At 43.4% G+C, this 12,175-nt stretch overlaps 2 protein-coding genes across 2 annotated transcripts; one reads left to right on the forward strand and one right to left on the reverse strand.

The window, feature by feature from the left end:
• Positions 1–98: 98 nt before the first annotated feature.
• LOC105892238 (3'-5' RNA helicase YTHDC2) lies at positions 99–5,483 on the forward strand. Its single transcript, XM_031578031.2, has 7 exons — positions 99–198; positions 739–1,037; positions 1,674–1,821; positions 2,050–2,253; positions 2,673–2,855; positions 3,837–3,921; positions 4,225–5,483. The coding sequence occupies exons 1-6, from the start codon at positions 124–126 to the stop codon at positions 3,888–3,890; spliced, it is 963 nt and encodes a 320-aa protein (XP_031433891.1). The 5' UTR covers positions 99–123; the 3' UTR covers positions 3,891–3,921; positions 4,225–5,483.
• On the reverse strand, positions 5,330–7,343 carry LOC105892236 (arginine vasopressin). Its single transcript, XM_012818480.3, has 3 exons — positions 6,850–7,343; positions 6,310–6,514; positions 5,330–5,917 (listed from the first exon to the last, which is right to left on the reverse strand). Exons 1-3 carry the CDS (start codon positions 6,970–6,972, stop codon positions 5,772–5,774), a joined length of 474 nt encoding a protein of 157 aa, XP_012673934.1. The 5' UTR covers positions 6,973–7,343; the 3' UTR covers positions 5,330–5,771.
• Positions 7,344–12,175: the final 4,832 nt, after the last annotated feature.

Genomic DNA, 12,175 nt, shown 5'->3' on the forward strand with positions numbered 1-12,175 from the left:
CACACACACACACGCACTCACAAATACCAAGGCACACACTAGCACACTGCCTCTGTAACATAAGTGTGTGTGTGTGTGTGTGTGTGTGTGTTAGATGACTTGAACGAGAGCAGTGACAGTGAGATGGAAGACCGCTCCACCGCTCACCTGGCTCAGATGAAGATTGATGACTGGCTCAATTTCAAACTGGACCGGGAGGTAAGAGAAGCCTGTGCAGCAGTGAATCATGGCTCGTCATCCGGAGGTAAACCACAGGGAAATGCCCTGTAGTCGATACTGACACTGTCTCTCATCTCTTCCTCTCTCCGGCTCTTCCCTCATCTCTCCTGCCCTTCTCTTACTCTCCTTTTCATTCCCTTCTTTCCCTCGCTTCTTCTCCCTCTCTTCCATTCACTCCTCAATCCTTTTCCTACCTCTGTTTTTTTCCGTTCACTCCTTCCCTATGCCTCTCCGCTGGCCTTTTGTGCTCTCTTGGTCCTCACACTCTGTTACTCCCCCTCCTCCTTACGTCACTCCCTCTCCTCCTTACGTCACTCCCTCACCCTCTCTACATGTCTGTCTCCTTCATACTCCCTCCCTCCTTCCTCTATCCCCACACCCACTTGGCCTCTGTCTTTCTTCCCTTCCTCTCTTTTTCTCTGTCTTTCTCCCCTTCCCTCTTTCTCTCTCCCTGTTTTCCTCTCTCTTCATCTCTCTCTCTCTGTCTTCCTCTGTCTACCTCCCTTCCTTTTCTCTCAGACGGCAAGCCTGGTGTTCCAGCTCCGGCAGAAGTGGCACAGTCTGTTCCTGCGTCGCATCCGCTCCCCCTCCAAGCCCTGGTCGCAGCTGGACGAGGCCACCCTGCGGGCGCTGGTGTCGGCGCTGGCGTCCGACGAGCAAGCGGCCGGCCTGCAGCAGCCCACAGGCATAGGCCAGCGCCCGCGCCCCATGGCCTCTGACGAGCCCCCCCAGCCATCCTCCTGGAGGACCGTCCAGAGCCGCAGGGGCCCGGGAGGCGACCACGAGCCGGCAGACGAGCCCAGCACCTCAGGAGACAGGTGAGGGAGGGAGTGGGAAACGGAGACGGGAAAAGGGAGGAAGAGGAAAGGTGGAGCAGACAAGAAAAAAAACACTGCGGGGGAGGGGGAGGGAACAACAGTTAGATAGGTGGTAAGGTTTTGGAGGGACTTTGAGGTGAACAGGGGACAGGGGTTTAGAAATATACAGGCAAACACGGCACTGCATCCCTTTTTAAGGGCAGGCTTACTATAACAGTATAAGCATTAAGAGGGGGTCCTTCCCATGGCAAGAACTTAGGAGCTAAGAGGAGAAGTTAGGGGAGTTTTAAAGAAGGGGTTTTCTTTGGAGAGTTTTACAGAAGGGGTAACCCTCAGCTTCCCCAGGCCATCTTCTGCTCGACCCCAAATCCCTGGGTGTGTGCTGCTGCTGTTGACAATGTCTACATATACTTTTAGACAGCGCACGTTGTGGGGGGAAAAACTGAATTCAGTTGTCTGGTCTCGTAAGATTGTGATGAATTAAGACGCAAGATCACCTTCAAACTCATCTTCAATGTCTCAGAAATAGAAATTCTTCCAAAAAGTATTTTGTCTCCCTTCAAAACACTTTGCCTACCTACGTGTAAGATGGCATCTAGATGGTGACTCATTCTCCACATAATGTTCCCCCTTCAGACCTCTAAGTTCCTGCCCGTCTTCTGCGATGCTCCAACTAAAAGGCCAGCGGGACAAAGGAGCGGCACACTCCAAGCGTCCAGAGGAACACACATCCAAAGCAGCCGAGGGCACTGGCGCAATCCCCTCACCCACCTCCTCAGGAAAGGTGAGGACCTGCAGACAAAGGAGGGCTTAGGGTTTATTTGTTCCTACGTCTTCATTTATGTATTTATTTTTATATTTTGTACGTACGTGTAGTGAGGGCAGATATCTTAAGTATCTCAAAAGTGGGTGGTTTCATACAGTTTTTCCCAGTAATTGGTGCTCTACGCTATTTGCACAGACTCTCTCACACACACACACACACTGACTCACTCTCTTTTGTGTTCTGCAGTGTTCCAAGCCCCCCAGCCCGCGGCCTCTGTCGTCAGTGCGTTACTTCATCATGAAGAGCAGCAACCTGCGCAACATTGAGCTCTCGCAGCAGAGGGGCATCTGGTCCACCACACCCAGCAACGAGCTCAAGCTCAACCGCGCCTTCCAGGAGAGCAGCCTCGTCTTCCTGGTCTTCTCGGTCCAGGGCTCCGGACACTTCCAGGTACACGGGGATGAAGTAGGGCATAAGGGGGGAAATAAGGGATGGATCCATAAAGGAAGGAAAAGTCAGATAAAAAGAAATGGTAACAGTCTGGATGAAGGGATGACTTATGCAAAAATAGGTTTATACAAACAAAAACAGTTCAACGGTTCAAATACTGAGTGCTGTAGGGAAGTGTCTGTCCATACCATGTCTCATGTACCTGTAGAAAAAAAATCAAAAAGGCTGCACACTGTTGCACGCCCCTAAGAAGTTGGGCATTTGAAATATGATGTGATTCTTATTTTGAGATACTGCAATTTAGTTTCTTTTCGAAGCTCGGACAGAATTGAAAACGCCCCAGTAAGTGTACTGCTCACCTATGCTGCTGAGCGTAACGTAGTGTGTGTGTGTGTGTGTGTGTGTGTGTGGCTGGGCAGGGCTATGCCAGGATGGTGTCGGAGATCGGGCAGGAGCGGTGCCAGGACTGGGGCTCATCGGGGCTGGGGGGCGTGTTCAGCGTGGAGTGGATCCGCAAGGAGAGCCTGCCCTTCCAGTGCACCCACCAGCTGCTCAACCCCTGGAACGACAACAAGAAGGTGCAGATCAGCCGCGACGGACAGGTGGGGATCACACACACACACACACACACACACACACACATGCATAGATACAGTGTACAAATGTCTGTTCAGAATCTGTGTGTGCGCAATCACATTTGTAAACGTGTCCAAAGAGTCTCTAAATGTGTAATGTGATCTGCAAAGTGTACATGTGTATACAAATCTGTAAATGCATGCATAGATCTGTAAATGTGTAGACAAATCATTAAATGCATAAATAGATCTTAATTAGTGAGAAGTAAGTATCTTGCTCCAAGAGCTAGAAATACAGTCAAGTCATCAGTTACAATTCAGGTGGGCCTCTCAATTGGCTGTTGTTTTACATGTGAGTTTTGCTACTCTTCCGCCGTGGCAGACCTGCAAAAGCGTGTGGAGATTTGTCTGTCTGTGTATTTGTTTACCCTGAGGTGAGGTATGGCAAGCCGAAGCGACCATTCTTAGTGACTCTTTATGTTAAAAATAAATAAATAAAAAAAAACCTGTATGCTTTAAGTACATGCAGTAGTTGTCATAAGTAGTATTGCAGTGACTTCCAGCTGCATTTGTCTCAACAATGGAGGACTACTAATTTGTTAGCTCCCAGCTGGATACCCTTTGCTCCTAGCTACCTATATAATGTAGCCTGCGATGCTAAGTAATTGGTCAAGTTTAGAACTTCGGTACAGTGGAAACGATATTCACACATTCAGTGAGCATAAGCAATTCTGCTTATGACAGCTACTGCAAAAACATGAACATGTACTTAAGCAAACAGTCGAGATTCCATCCTATTCTACCTTGCATCGGCACAACTGCAGCCACAAGAACCCAGCCTAGCCATGTCACTGGGTGCTACCACTGGGGTTTTGACAGGGGAACAGGCTTCTACAAATATGCAAATAATTCTGCTACAGTAATACCCCCATCATTTCCTACATTATTTCTTAAATTTCTTTCATCTTTCTTTTTCTTCTGTCTCTCTGTTCTGTCCATCTCTCTCAGGAGTTGGAGCCTCAGGCTGGTGCTCAGCTGTTGCAGCTGTGGGAGCGTCTCTAAGGTCAGCTGGAAACCACGACAACCAAAGCAGGTGAAAATATTAGTCAGGAAAGAGATTAATAAAAGCATCTTAACAGACAAGGCTTGTCAACTTCTTTCCCATTTTACAGAGCAGTGTGTTTGAAACCATTATATGTTCGATTTATGGAGACAATATGAGAAAGCAAAAGGGAAATTGTATTAAATTGCCACAAGGTAACTCTCATGGATAAGTTAATGATGGATAGAAACTGATTCAGGATCAGTGCCAGATGTCCTCCAAAGTCACCCTGTCTATGGGAAGACAGATAGTGCTACTGGTGGAATCATTTTCCTCTTTGCTTTATTTTCGCAGGAAGAAATGGAAAAGCCTGAAGATGCAAACCTTAACGGACGGACCCCTGTTTATTGTGTCTAGCATTACTAGAGCTTTATAAGAAGTCATGAAATGAACTGCTCTGATGCCGTTTAGTTCCTGAAGCATGATGGTGGCGTTGAGAGTGATGTGCCATGATGACACACTGGATGGTAGCTATGTGTTGCACATACTTGAGTTATTGTTCAGGACTGTGGTTCCCTTTCCAAGGTTCTTGCATATGCTAAACCATGTGGTTCCTGTTCCAAGGTTTTCCCATAAGCGTTCTGATTTAAGTTTCCAATGCCTTAAGTAGGTGCTGTTTTAATCCAAACATTTCTGTGTTCTTTTTACCCTGTTAATTGAATCATATGTTGAATAAATTGGGATGTGTCGGTGAAGTATGACTATAACCAGAGCAGTGGGTCAAGTGTAGATTGATTAAGTTATTGAAGAATCGAAAAGCATAGAAGACCTAGTAGACGGTCAGTGGTAAATCAAGGTGTCTTTTCAGAGTAGGTCTTTGAGGCAGAGATGTCCATGATTCGCCTCATTGAAAATGAAGCCTTTAAATACACCGTTACCTGGAAAGAACTCAAAAGGTAATGGGGAAACCTAGCAATGTTGTGCTAACATCAGTGAGATTGTTGTAATGAATTGCACTTGTAATCAATCTTGAATATCTGTTTATAGTGCAGAGATGATAAATTTGTGAATAATGCAAGTTTGTACATGAAAGGATGGCGGTGGGGTGTAATATATTCTGTCTGTTCTTTGGCAGAAATACTCTGTGCTCCTCTGCCTCATTTTCCCTCAGTTGAGTTTAAAGAGTTATCAGGTCTTTGTGAAGAGAAATACCATTTAAAAGCGTATGTAGCTGTGTATGAGTTACTGATTTACCTCATGGAAAGTAATTCATTACTGTGAGTAATTTCAGGAGAGCACATGTTTACTCCGTTCCTTTAAATACTGACCGTATCATTAGCAGACCACTGTCTCTGTTATTTCGAGTTGTGTCTTGTGTTGTATTAAAGTTGAGGACGTTTTGAAAGGTTTTTAAGTGATGTTTTTTTAAACAGCAGTTCATTTTTTTTTCTTTTTTTTCTTTTGCAATGAAAACAAGGAAAGAGTTGGTTTACAGTGCCAGTGCAAGAAACATTTTATTTGCTACATATTTACACCCCATTGTACAATGCATATTTTCAGTTGAAACATTAAAAATGACAAACTTTTGCTGGTCAGTGCAGCAATTTCAAACATTTATGTTTACTTTTTTTTCATAATTTTCACGTCAAAGTGTGTGTGTGTGTGTGTTTGTGATGGTTTGCTTGGGTGCTTAATTCGTGCACATTTTATTTCCATATTTAGCTGAAGCCCAGGCTACAATTTGCTGTGAGTGTGTGTGTGTGTGAGAGAGAGATAGAGAGAGAAAAAACGATTCATATAGCACTCCACTAGTACGCACTTATCTACAGTTATGTGCATGTCGAATACATTTCTGTGCACAAGCAGGCTGTCAATCCTCTCTCTTCCAGCAGAGGAAGCTGTTAGTACTGACTCCGTGCCCGTCCGCTGGCGTGTAGGATACGGAGCAAGATCTCTGCCGGAGACGGGCCCATCAGTGTTGCGTTCTGCTCGCTCAAAGGTCTACTTTTGCCCTCTTCCTGACAGGCTGGGTCCAGAACACAGCTCTCTGAAGACACACGTTTTAAAAATTCAGACAAGGACTAAGATTATAAAGAAAAGCATTTTTCACATCTCATTGAGATGTACAACTTGTCACCAGGAGCTGTTTGATAAGAGTACTTAAAGCTGCAAGAGAAACCTGCATCCCCTCAAATAATTTGCTGGAAATATGTCCATGTTTGGCCATTTCTTGATTAGCGTACCACAAAACCCTGTTTAAAAGTTGTTCATAATTTAGTCTCTCAAAGAGTATGTTTACATGCCAGAATTTCAAATGATTCACTTGACAAGGCTAAACCTATTGCATTTTGACACCGTCATGTAGCCTAAGTTATTGTAAGCCAACAATTTGTAAAAATGCTTTTCAATCCATAAATCATTGGACAATCACAGACTCACCAGCGTCGCAGCAGATCCCTGGCGCTGCGCAGTGACCGTCCTCGGAACCACATGGCTTCCCGCCGGCTTCACACGGGGATGGAAGGTAGTCCTCCTCCACACAAGATGCAGCCTCCGGGGAGCCAACATAGCAGCCCATCTCGTCCCCGCAGCAGATGCTCGGGCCAAAACAACGGCCCCTCTCCCCGGGGCCACAGGCCATACACTGAGTTAAAAAATGGATGCAGTGAAAACTTAGTGATCCGTTAAGTTTTAAAAGCTAGATGATAACACACCCCACTGCCTCTCGTTTCTTCTCCCCCGTCTCTCTTTCTCTCCCTGTCACTTGCACTCACTCGTCACTCATTCACAAAAATGAATGAAATGTCCAGCTTGGTTATTTACATTAGATTAGGTAGGCCTACAATAAAAACCGAACATAGATTGACAGAAGGAGTGGTTGAATTCAATATTTGAAACACTGACCTTGAGATTCAGTCATGTAGATAACCTTTGTAAATTATGGAGTCTCACTTTTAATAGGCGTTAAAAGTTTCTCACCTGTCGGGGAAGTTGATCCGGGAATGAGCGCTTTCCACCTCGGGGGCAGTTCTGGATGTAACAGGCTGAGGACAACGACAAAAGACCAAGAACACAGAGCAGCTGCAGTCCGAAATCGCTCATTTTGACAGAAGCAAACAAGTGTCCTCTCTCTCAACCTTGCCGAAGTAGGATATTTCTTCTGGCTGTCTCTTCTCACTCGACTGCTGCTTCAGAGCCGTCCGCTATTTATATGAAACTTGGAGCACCTCTAGCAGCGGATGATGCTCCTCTTCAACGTCATCTTGTTTGTTCCCTCTGCCCACACCCCATCGTCACTTTTTCACGACCCCAGTGTCACTCTCCTTAGGATCAAAAGTTAATATCCTTAAAACAATTAAGTAGCCTATGCGTGCCGTCAACACGTTGTGTTGCAACCTCGTAATTGCTCATTAGTGACAACAAAAAAACATCTGGCCATGTATAATGTGGAACTACAAGGTAGGCCTTAAATTCGCAGCTGTATTAATATTATTTGATCTCTCTCGATTCTAATAACTTGGTCTCCCACACTCTTGAACACCTTTACATGCCAGGTGGAAGCTATAGCCTACTGTAAAAATCGGAAATAGCCTCAACTCTTACACCAAGCGCACCTTCAATTATAAAGGGGGGTTCTTTGCGAGTGGTGTGAAAAACAAGATGTACAAGATTAATGCAGTCTACCTGTTCCAAAATCCAAAAAAGAACTAAATAAAATAATATGGAACGGGATTGTGGACTGGACCACAGATTTATGAAACCAGTGTGGAAGTCGGTGCATATCAACAAGTAACTGATGATGTTCATCAGATGAACCACAGGGAAAGGCGAGGAAAGGGAAAGGGACGGAGGTCAAACAGAGCAAGCAGCTGCATCAGAAACGACACATCTTGCCTGAACATCACCAATAAGCGACAGCAGTCTGTGTGCAGAAGTATTTTTTTTACTGTTATTTACCGCAGAGCGCCCACTAATTGGTTTGAATATTTATGGATTAGGGCTAAACCACCAATAGATATGCAAGGCAGCAGGCAGGTGGTTGCAGTGTCTCGAACAGCAGCCTGCAAAGAGAAGAATTTGAGAACTACAGGCTCTTTTTCATCCACATCAAATTCAGCAGTGACACCACATGATTTCCAGAGTGATTGGATAACATGACAAATTCATGATCTCATGCTGTGGAGATATTCTTTGTTTCTTTGGCTGTACAATACCCCTGTTGTGTAACAGTTCTCACCATCATGTGCATTGCATGACATGTACTCTGCATGGCATGTCCATTCGAATGACGTGCATACTATGTGCAATACAATTTAGTATAAATTTGAAGACAACAACTATCCCAGTGAGAGACTGATTAGGCAGTGTGATGCCGCTAAGAGGCAAGCTGACATTTCCCTATGAATTCTGAGGTACGGAAAGTCAGGCATTTTTAATTCATAGTAAATTAGTCACAAATCAGTGTCAAAATCCGTGGTGGTACATATGTCAAACCATTGCTGGAATAATAAAGCTTTCATTTAGATGCTAGTTAACACAATTAGTTCAAGGCAATGATAAAAAGCCACCAACAAAGATGAACACAATCAAGGGCAAGGGGTCAATCTTCTTAATGCTGCACAACAGCTTCAGGAACAGAGTCTGCCTGCAGGGTGTGTGTGTGTGTTTGTGTGTGTGTGTGTGTGTGTGTGCGTGAAAGAGAGAGAGATATATATGTGTGCAGGTGTGTGGTGTGTAGAGGTGGGTGGGAGCAAGTGTATCAAAGAACATGCTGTTTCCTCAAACCATAAAGACCTCTGACATCACATTTAAGGCATCTTGTGGCAGGGAAACTGCAGAGGATAACATCATGTGTGATGATGTCATGACTCACTCTCAGCAGAGGCATAGCCTTGAAAGACATTCAGCGTTTACAAAACCATCAACATCGACAAGACATTAGAGAAAGGCAACCATCTGTCCTTCACATGACCATATGCTATCAAAATGTATTTGAGGATGGTATCAAAACGAGTTGCCTATAAAACCATACCTCAAAAAGTTTCAAATTGTTGCATAGTGTTACTTTAATGTAAAAATTGAGAAGTGTACCACTCTTTAATGATTTTCTCACTTTGTCTCATCTGTGATGGCTCTATCAAGGCTGTGGTGGCCAATGTAAGGAGCCATGGATTGTGTTCCCAATAAAGACTTCCTTTATCATTAGACACCGCTTACTAACAGCCTTCAGAAATCAGCCTTCAGAGGTTGTCCTCAAATGTTGGGTTTTATTTGACAGGGAGCCCAAGCAAAAAGACCATCATTATAAGAAGAAATAATTTAGCTTAAACAAACCCATTGACCGTTTCACCATTCATAGTGACTTTCATTTCATTCACAGACCTGAGGCTTAACGTTCACAGACCTGAGGCTTAACGTCCATTTTTTGTTTCAATGGATAAGTGCTTGAAAGGCTGTTGTGACACATATCATATAGAAAAAACATTCACAATTCACTGTCTACTCAAAATTCTCAGAAAGGTGTCAAATACGAGGTCATACTGGCTTGACCTCTGCAGTCGTGTGACACGTGGTAATAATTTAGTTTTTAAAAAGCCAGCAGTAGAGTATCACTGACGCTGACTGACCAAAAGACAGTGGAATGCAATAGCACACTGCAGGCTGCAATGCAGAGGCTTTGCTCTTACTTTGTATTTTTTGTATTTCTTTGAGTTTATTTCAGGCTACACTCAACCAGTATAGTTTAGTATAGTATTACTATAGAGTATAGTTTTGACTTGTATTTCTCACCAAAAAGAAAAAAGTCAATATGACTTGATGTTTAGCATATTTCTATGAGTCATAAAACTTTCAGTGAGATCAGTTTGGTCCATAACATAATAGACGACCCGAGCTGACAAAATTGTTGTCAGGGTGATGAAAACCCTGTTGTCAGGGTGACTTGGAACAGGGTCAAAGATGGATGTGAGGCTGAGGCATAAGGAGGGACCAGAAGATTGGACGCGAGATAGATGGATAGAGAGAGGGAGGGAGAGAGAGAGAGAGAGAACAGGCAACATGTGCAACGAAAAGAACATCGCTACTTCACCTCCAAGGTCACCAGTGACTCACACTTCTCTAAGGTGTTTCATAGTGGGCTGCTGCCGCTCAAAGACGTTGCAGGCATAACAAAAAGAAAAAGTTGTCTTGAAATTTGTCTTGCTGCAGCGCAGCATAGTTAACATTAGACATAGAAAACATACAACGCTACATATAGTACATTATCTCGCATCAGTCAGTAAACAAGACGTTTCAATGTAACACTTCAAAATCTAATTCTAACGGTTTTGCACAGGTGTGTTCTATTGTGTATACTGAAACATAAATGGCAATCACAAGATCAAGTGCTGAAGAGGACAGTTAACCAGGGACAAATCTAAATTGTTGTGTCACTGATGCACACAGCTCGCTGCTCAAGTCTGTCCCAGAAAAAGAGCTGAGGGCTTTTTGTCTTTATTAAAGAGGTTGAGCAAGAGAAAAGGCTCAAAGTGGACATGTTCAGTATGTCTTACTCAGGTCCACAAACCAACACTCCATTTCATATTGTGATCAATTGTGGCTGTTTACTAGAAGACATGCATTTCCAAGCAAATGCCTAATTTGTGCTAGAGGGAACATTTATGACGACACTGAAGTATGTATTTTTTTTTTTTTACACTTTATTTTTTATAGTTTTATCACACAGATACAGAGGAACCGAAACAGAAAAGGAAACAAAGTAACAAATTGACAAAAAATATAAAAAAAAAAAAAAAACTGAACCATGAACATGCTGGATTGCATTGATTCCACAGAGTGATCCTGAGACGTACACATTTTTCAAAAATCGACCTGTCATTGACATTTAAATAGAGTCCATTTCACCCATTTCACTCACATTGTTCTGCCTGTACTCTTAATCTATTCGTTAGCTGTTCCATCTCGTACATCTCACTCACAATTTTCAGCCATTCATCTCGAGTTGAGGGGCCTGGTTTATACCATTTTTTTGTAATGGCTTTTTTTACAGGCCGCTATTAAGATTTTGAACAAGTATCTGTCTGATCTTGCCACAATATTTCCAGCCATATTACCAAAATACAGTACTATACATGAATTAAAACTGAACCATATCTGGGCAGAGCCAGAAGACATGAGCATGATCTACATTTACAGCTCCACATTTTCTCCTACATGGTCGTGATACTGACAGTAGTATGTATTTAACATTTGTATGGATGGATAATGGATCCCTTCAAGATATATTCACATTCCACAACTTTACAGGAGAGAACAGGCTTTATACCGCTCCTCTTTTGTAATGCAAACTCCTGAACTGTCCTTGTTTATTCATTTTCACATATAGATAGGTGAATAACTAAAAACTAATATAGCTGTGGTATGTCAGGTGTAGTAAGGACTATGTTCAGAAATACCGTCCTTTACTTATTCAGACTGAATAGTGTGGATTGACCTTAGCCCTAATAGATTGGTTGACCTCCTGGCATACACGCACATACCTCTCTTTTAGTGTTTCGTGCTGCTGGAGGTAACACTTGGTTTTCATGTGAATGGTTTTCATTGGTATGTATCCTTCAACATTCAACAGGCATTTCTCAAGGGCTACAAAATGACCTCCGTCATATGTTGCCACTATACTCCCACCCCCTCCCATTTTAAACGGGCTTTTCATACACTAAACCACTGGCTTGATGGGTGATTCTTATTGGTTAATATACAGTTGCACTGTTCAGAATTGTGGTTGTTTTGGTGTTCTCTGAACTCATTCAACTTCAGAATTGTTATCATTAAGTGATACATTAAAGCACATGTGTCAAACTCAAGGCCCGCGGGCCAGATCCGGCCCACCAAGCGATTTTATCCGGCCTGCCGGCTCCTCAGAATGTTGCAAAAAGTTCCATTGATTTGAATGGGCCACTGTGTAATTTTATTTTGCCCGCCAGATAATATGTAATGTCTATCAGGGCTGGCCTGCCGCGGCCGCCGGTATGTCATCTTATACTGCCTTGCTATGGATAAGAGCAGCGACACATCTGATACTGCCCAGCTGTCAATCTTCATCCGTGGAGTGCTCGACTGTGCGTTATTAGATTCACTTTTGGGATTTAAATCAATGCATGGCACAACTACGGGGAAAGATCTCTTTGAAGAGGTATCCAAATGTGTAAATGAAATGGGGCTGCCTTGGGACAAACTTATGGGACTGACCACAAATGGAGGAGGCAAAAGAGAGGCATAGGAACTGAATGCCACTGATGTTTATTTT

The sequence above is a fragment of the Clupea harengus genome, chromosome 12, assembly GCF_900700415.2.
Source record: "Clupea harengus chromosome 12, Ch_v2.0.2, whole genome shotgun sequence".
Classification (NCBI taxonomy): domain Eukaryota; kingdom Metazoa; phylum Chordata; class Actinopteri; order Clupeiformes; family Clupeidae; genus Clupea; species Clupea harengus.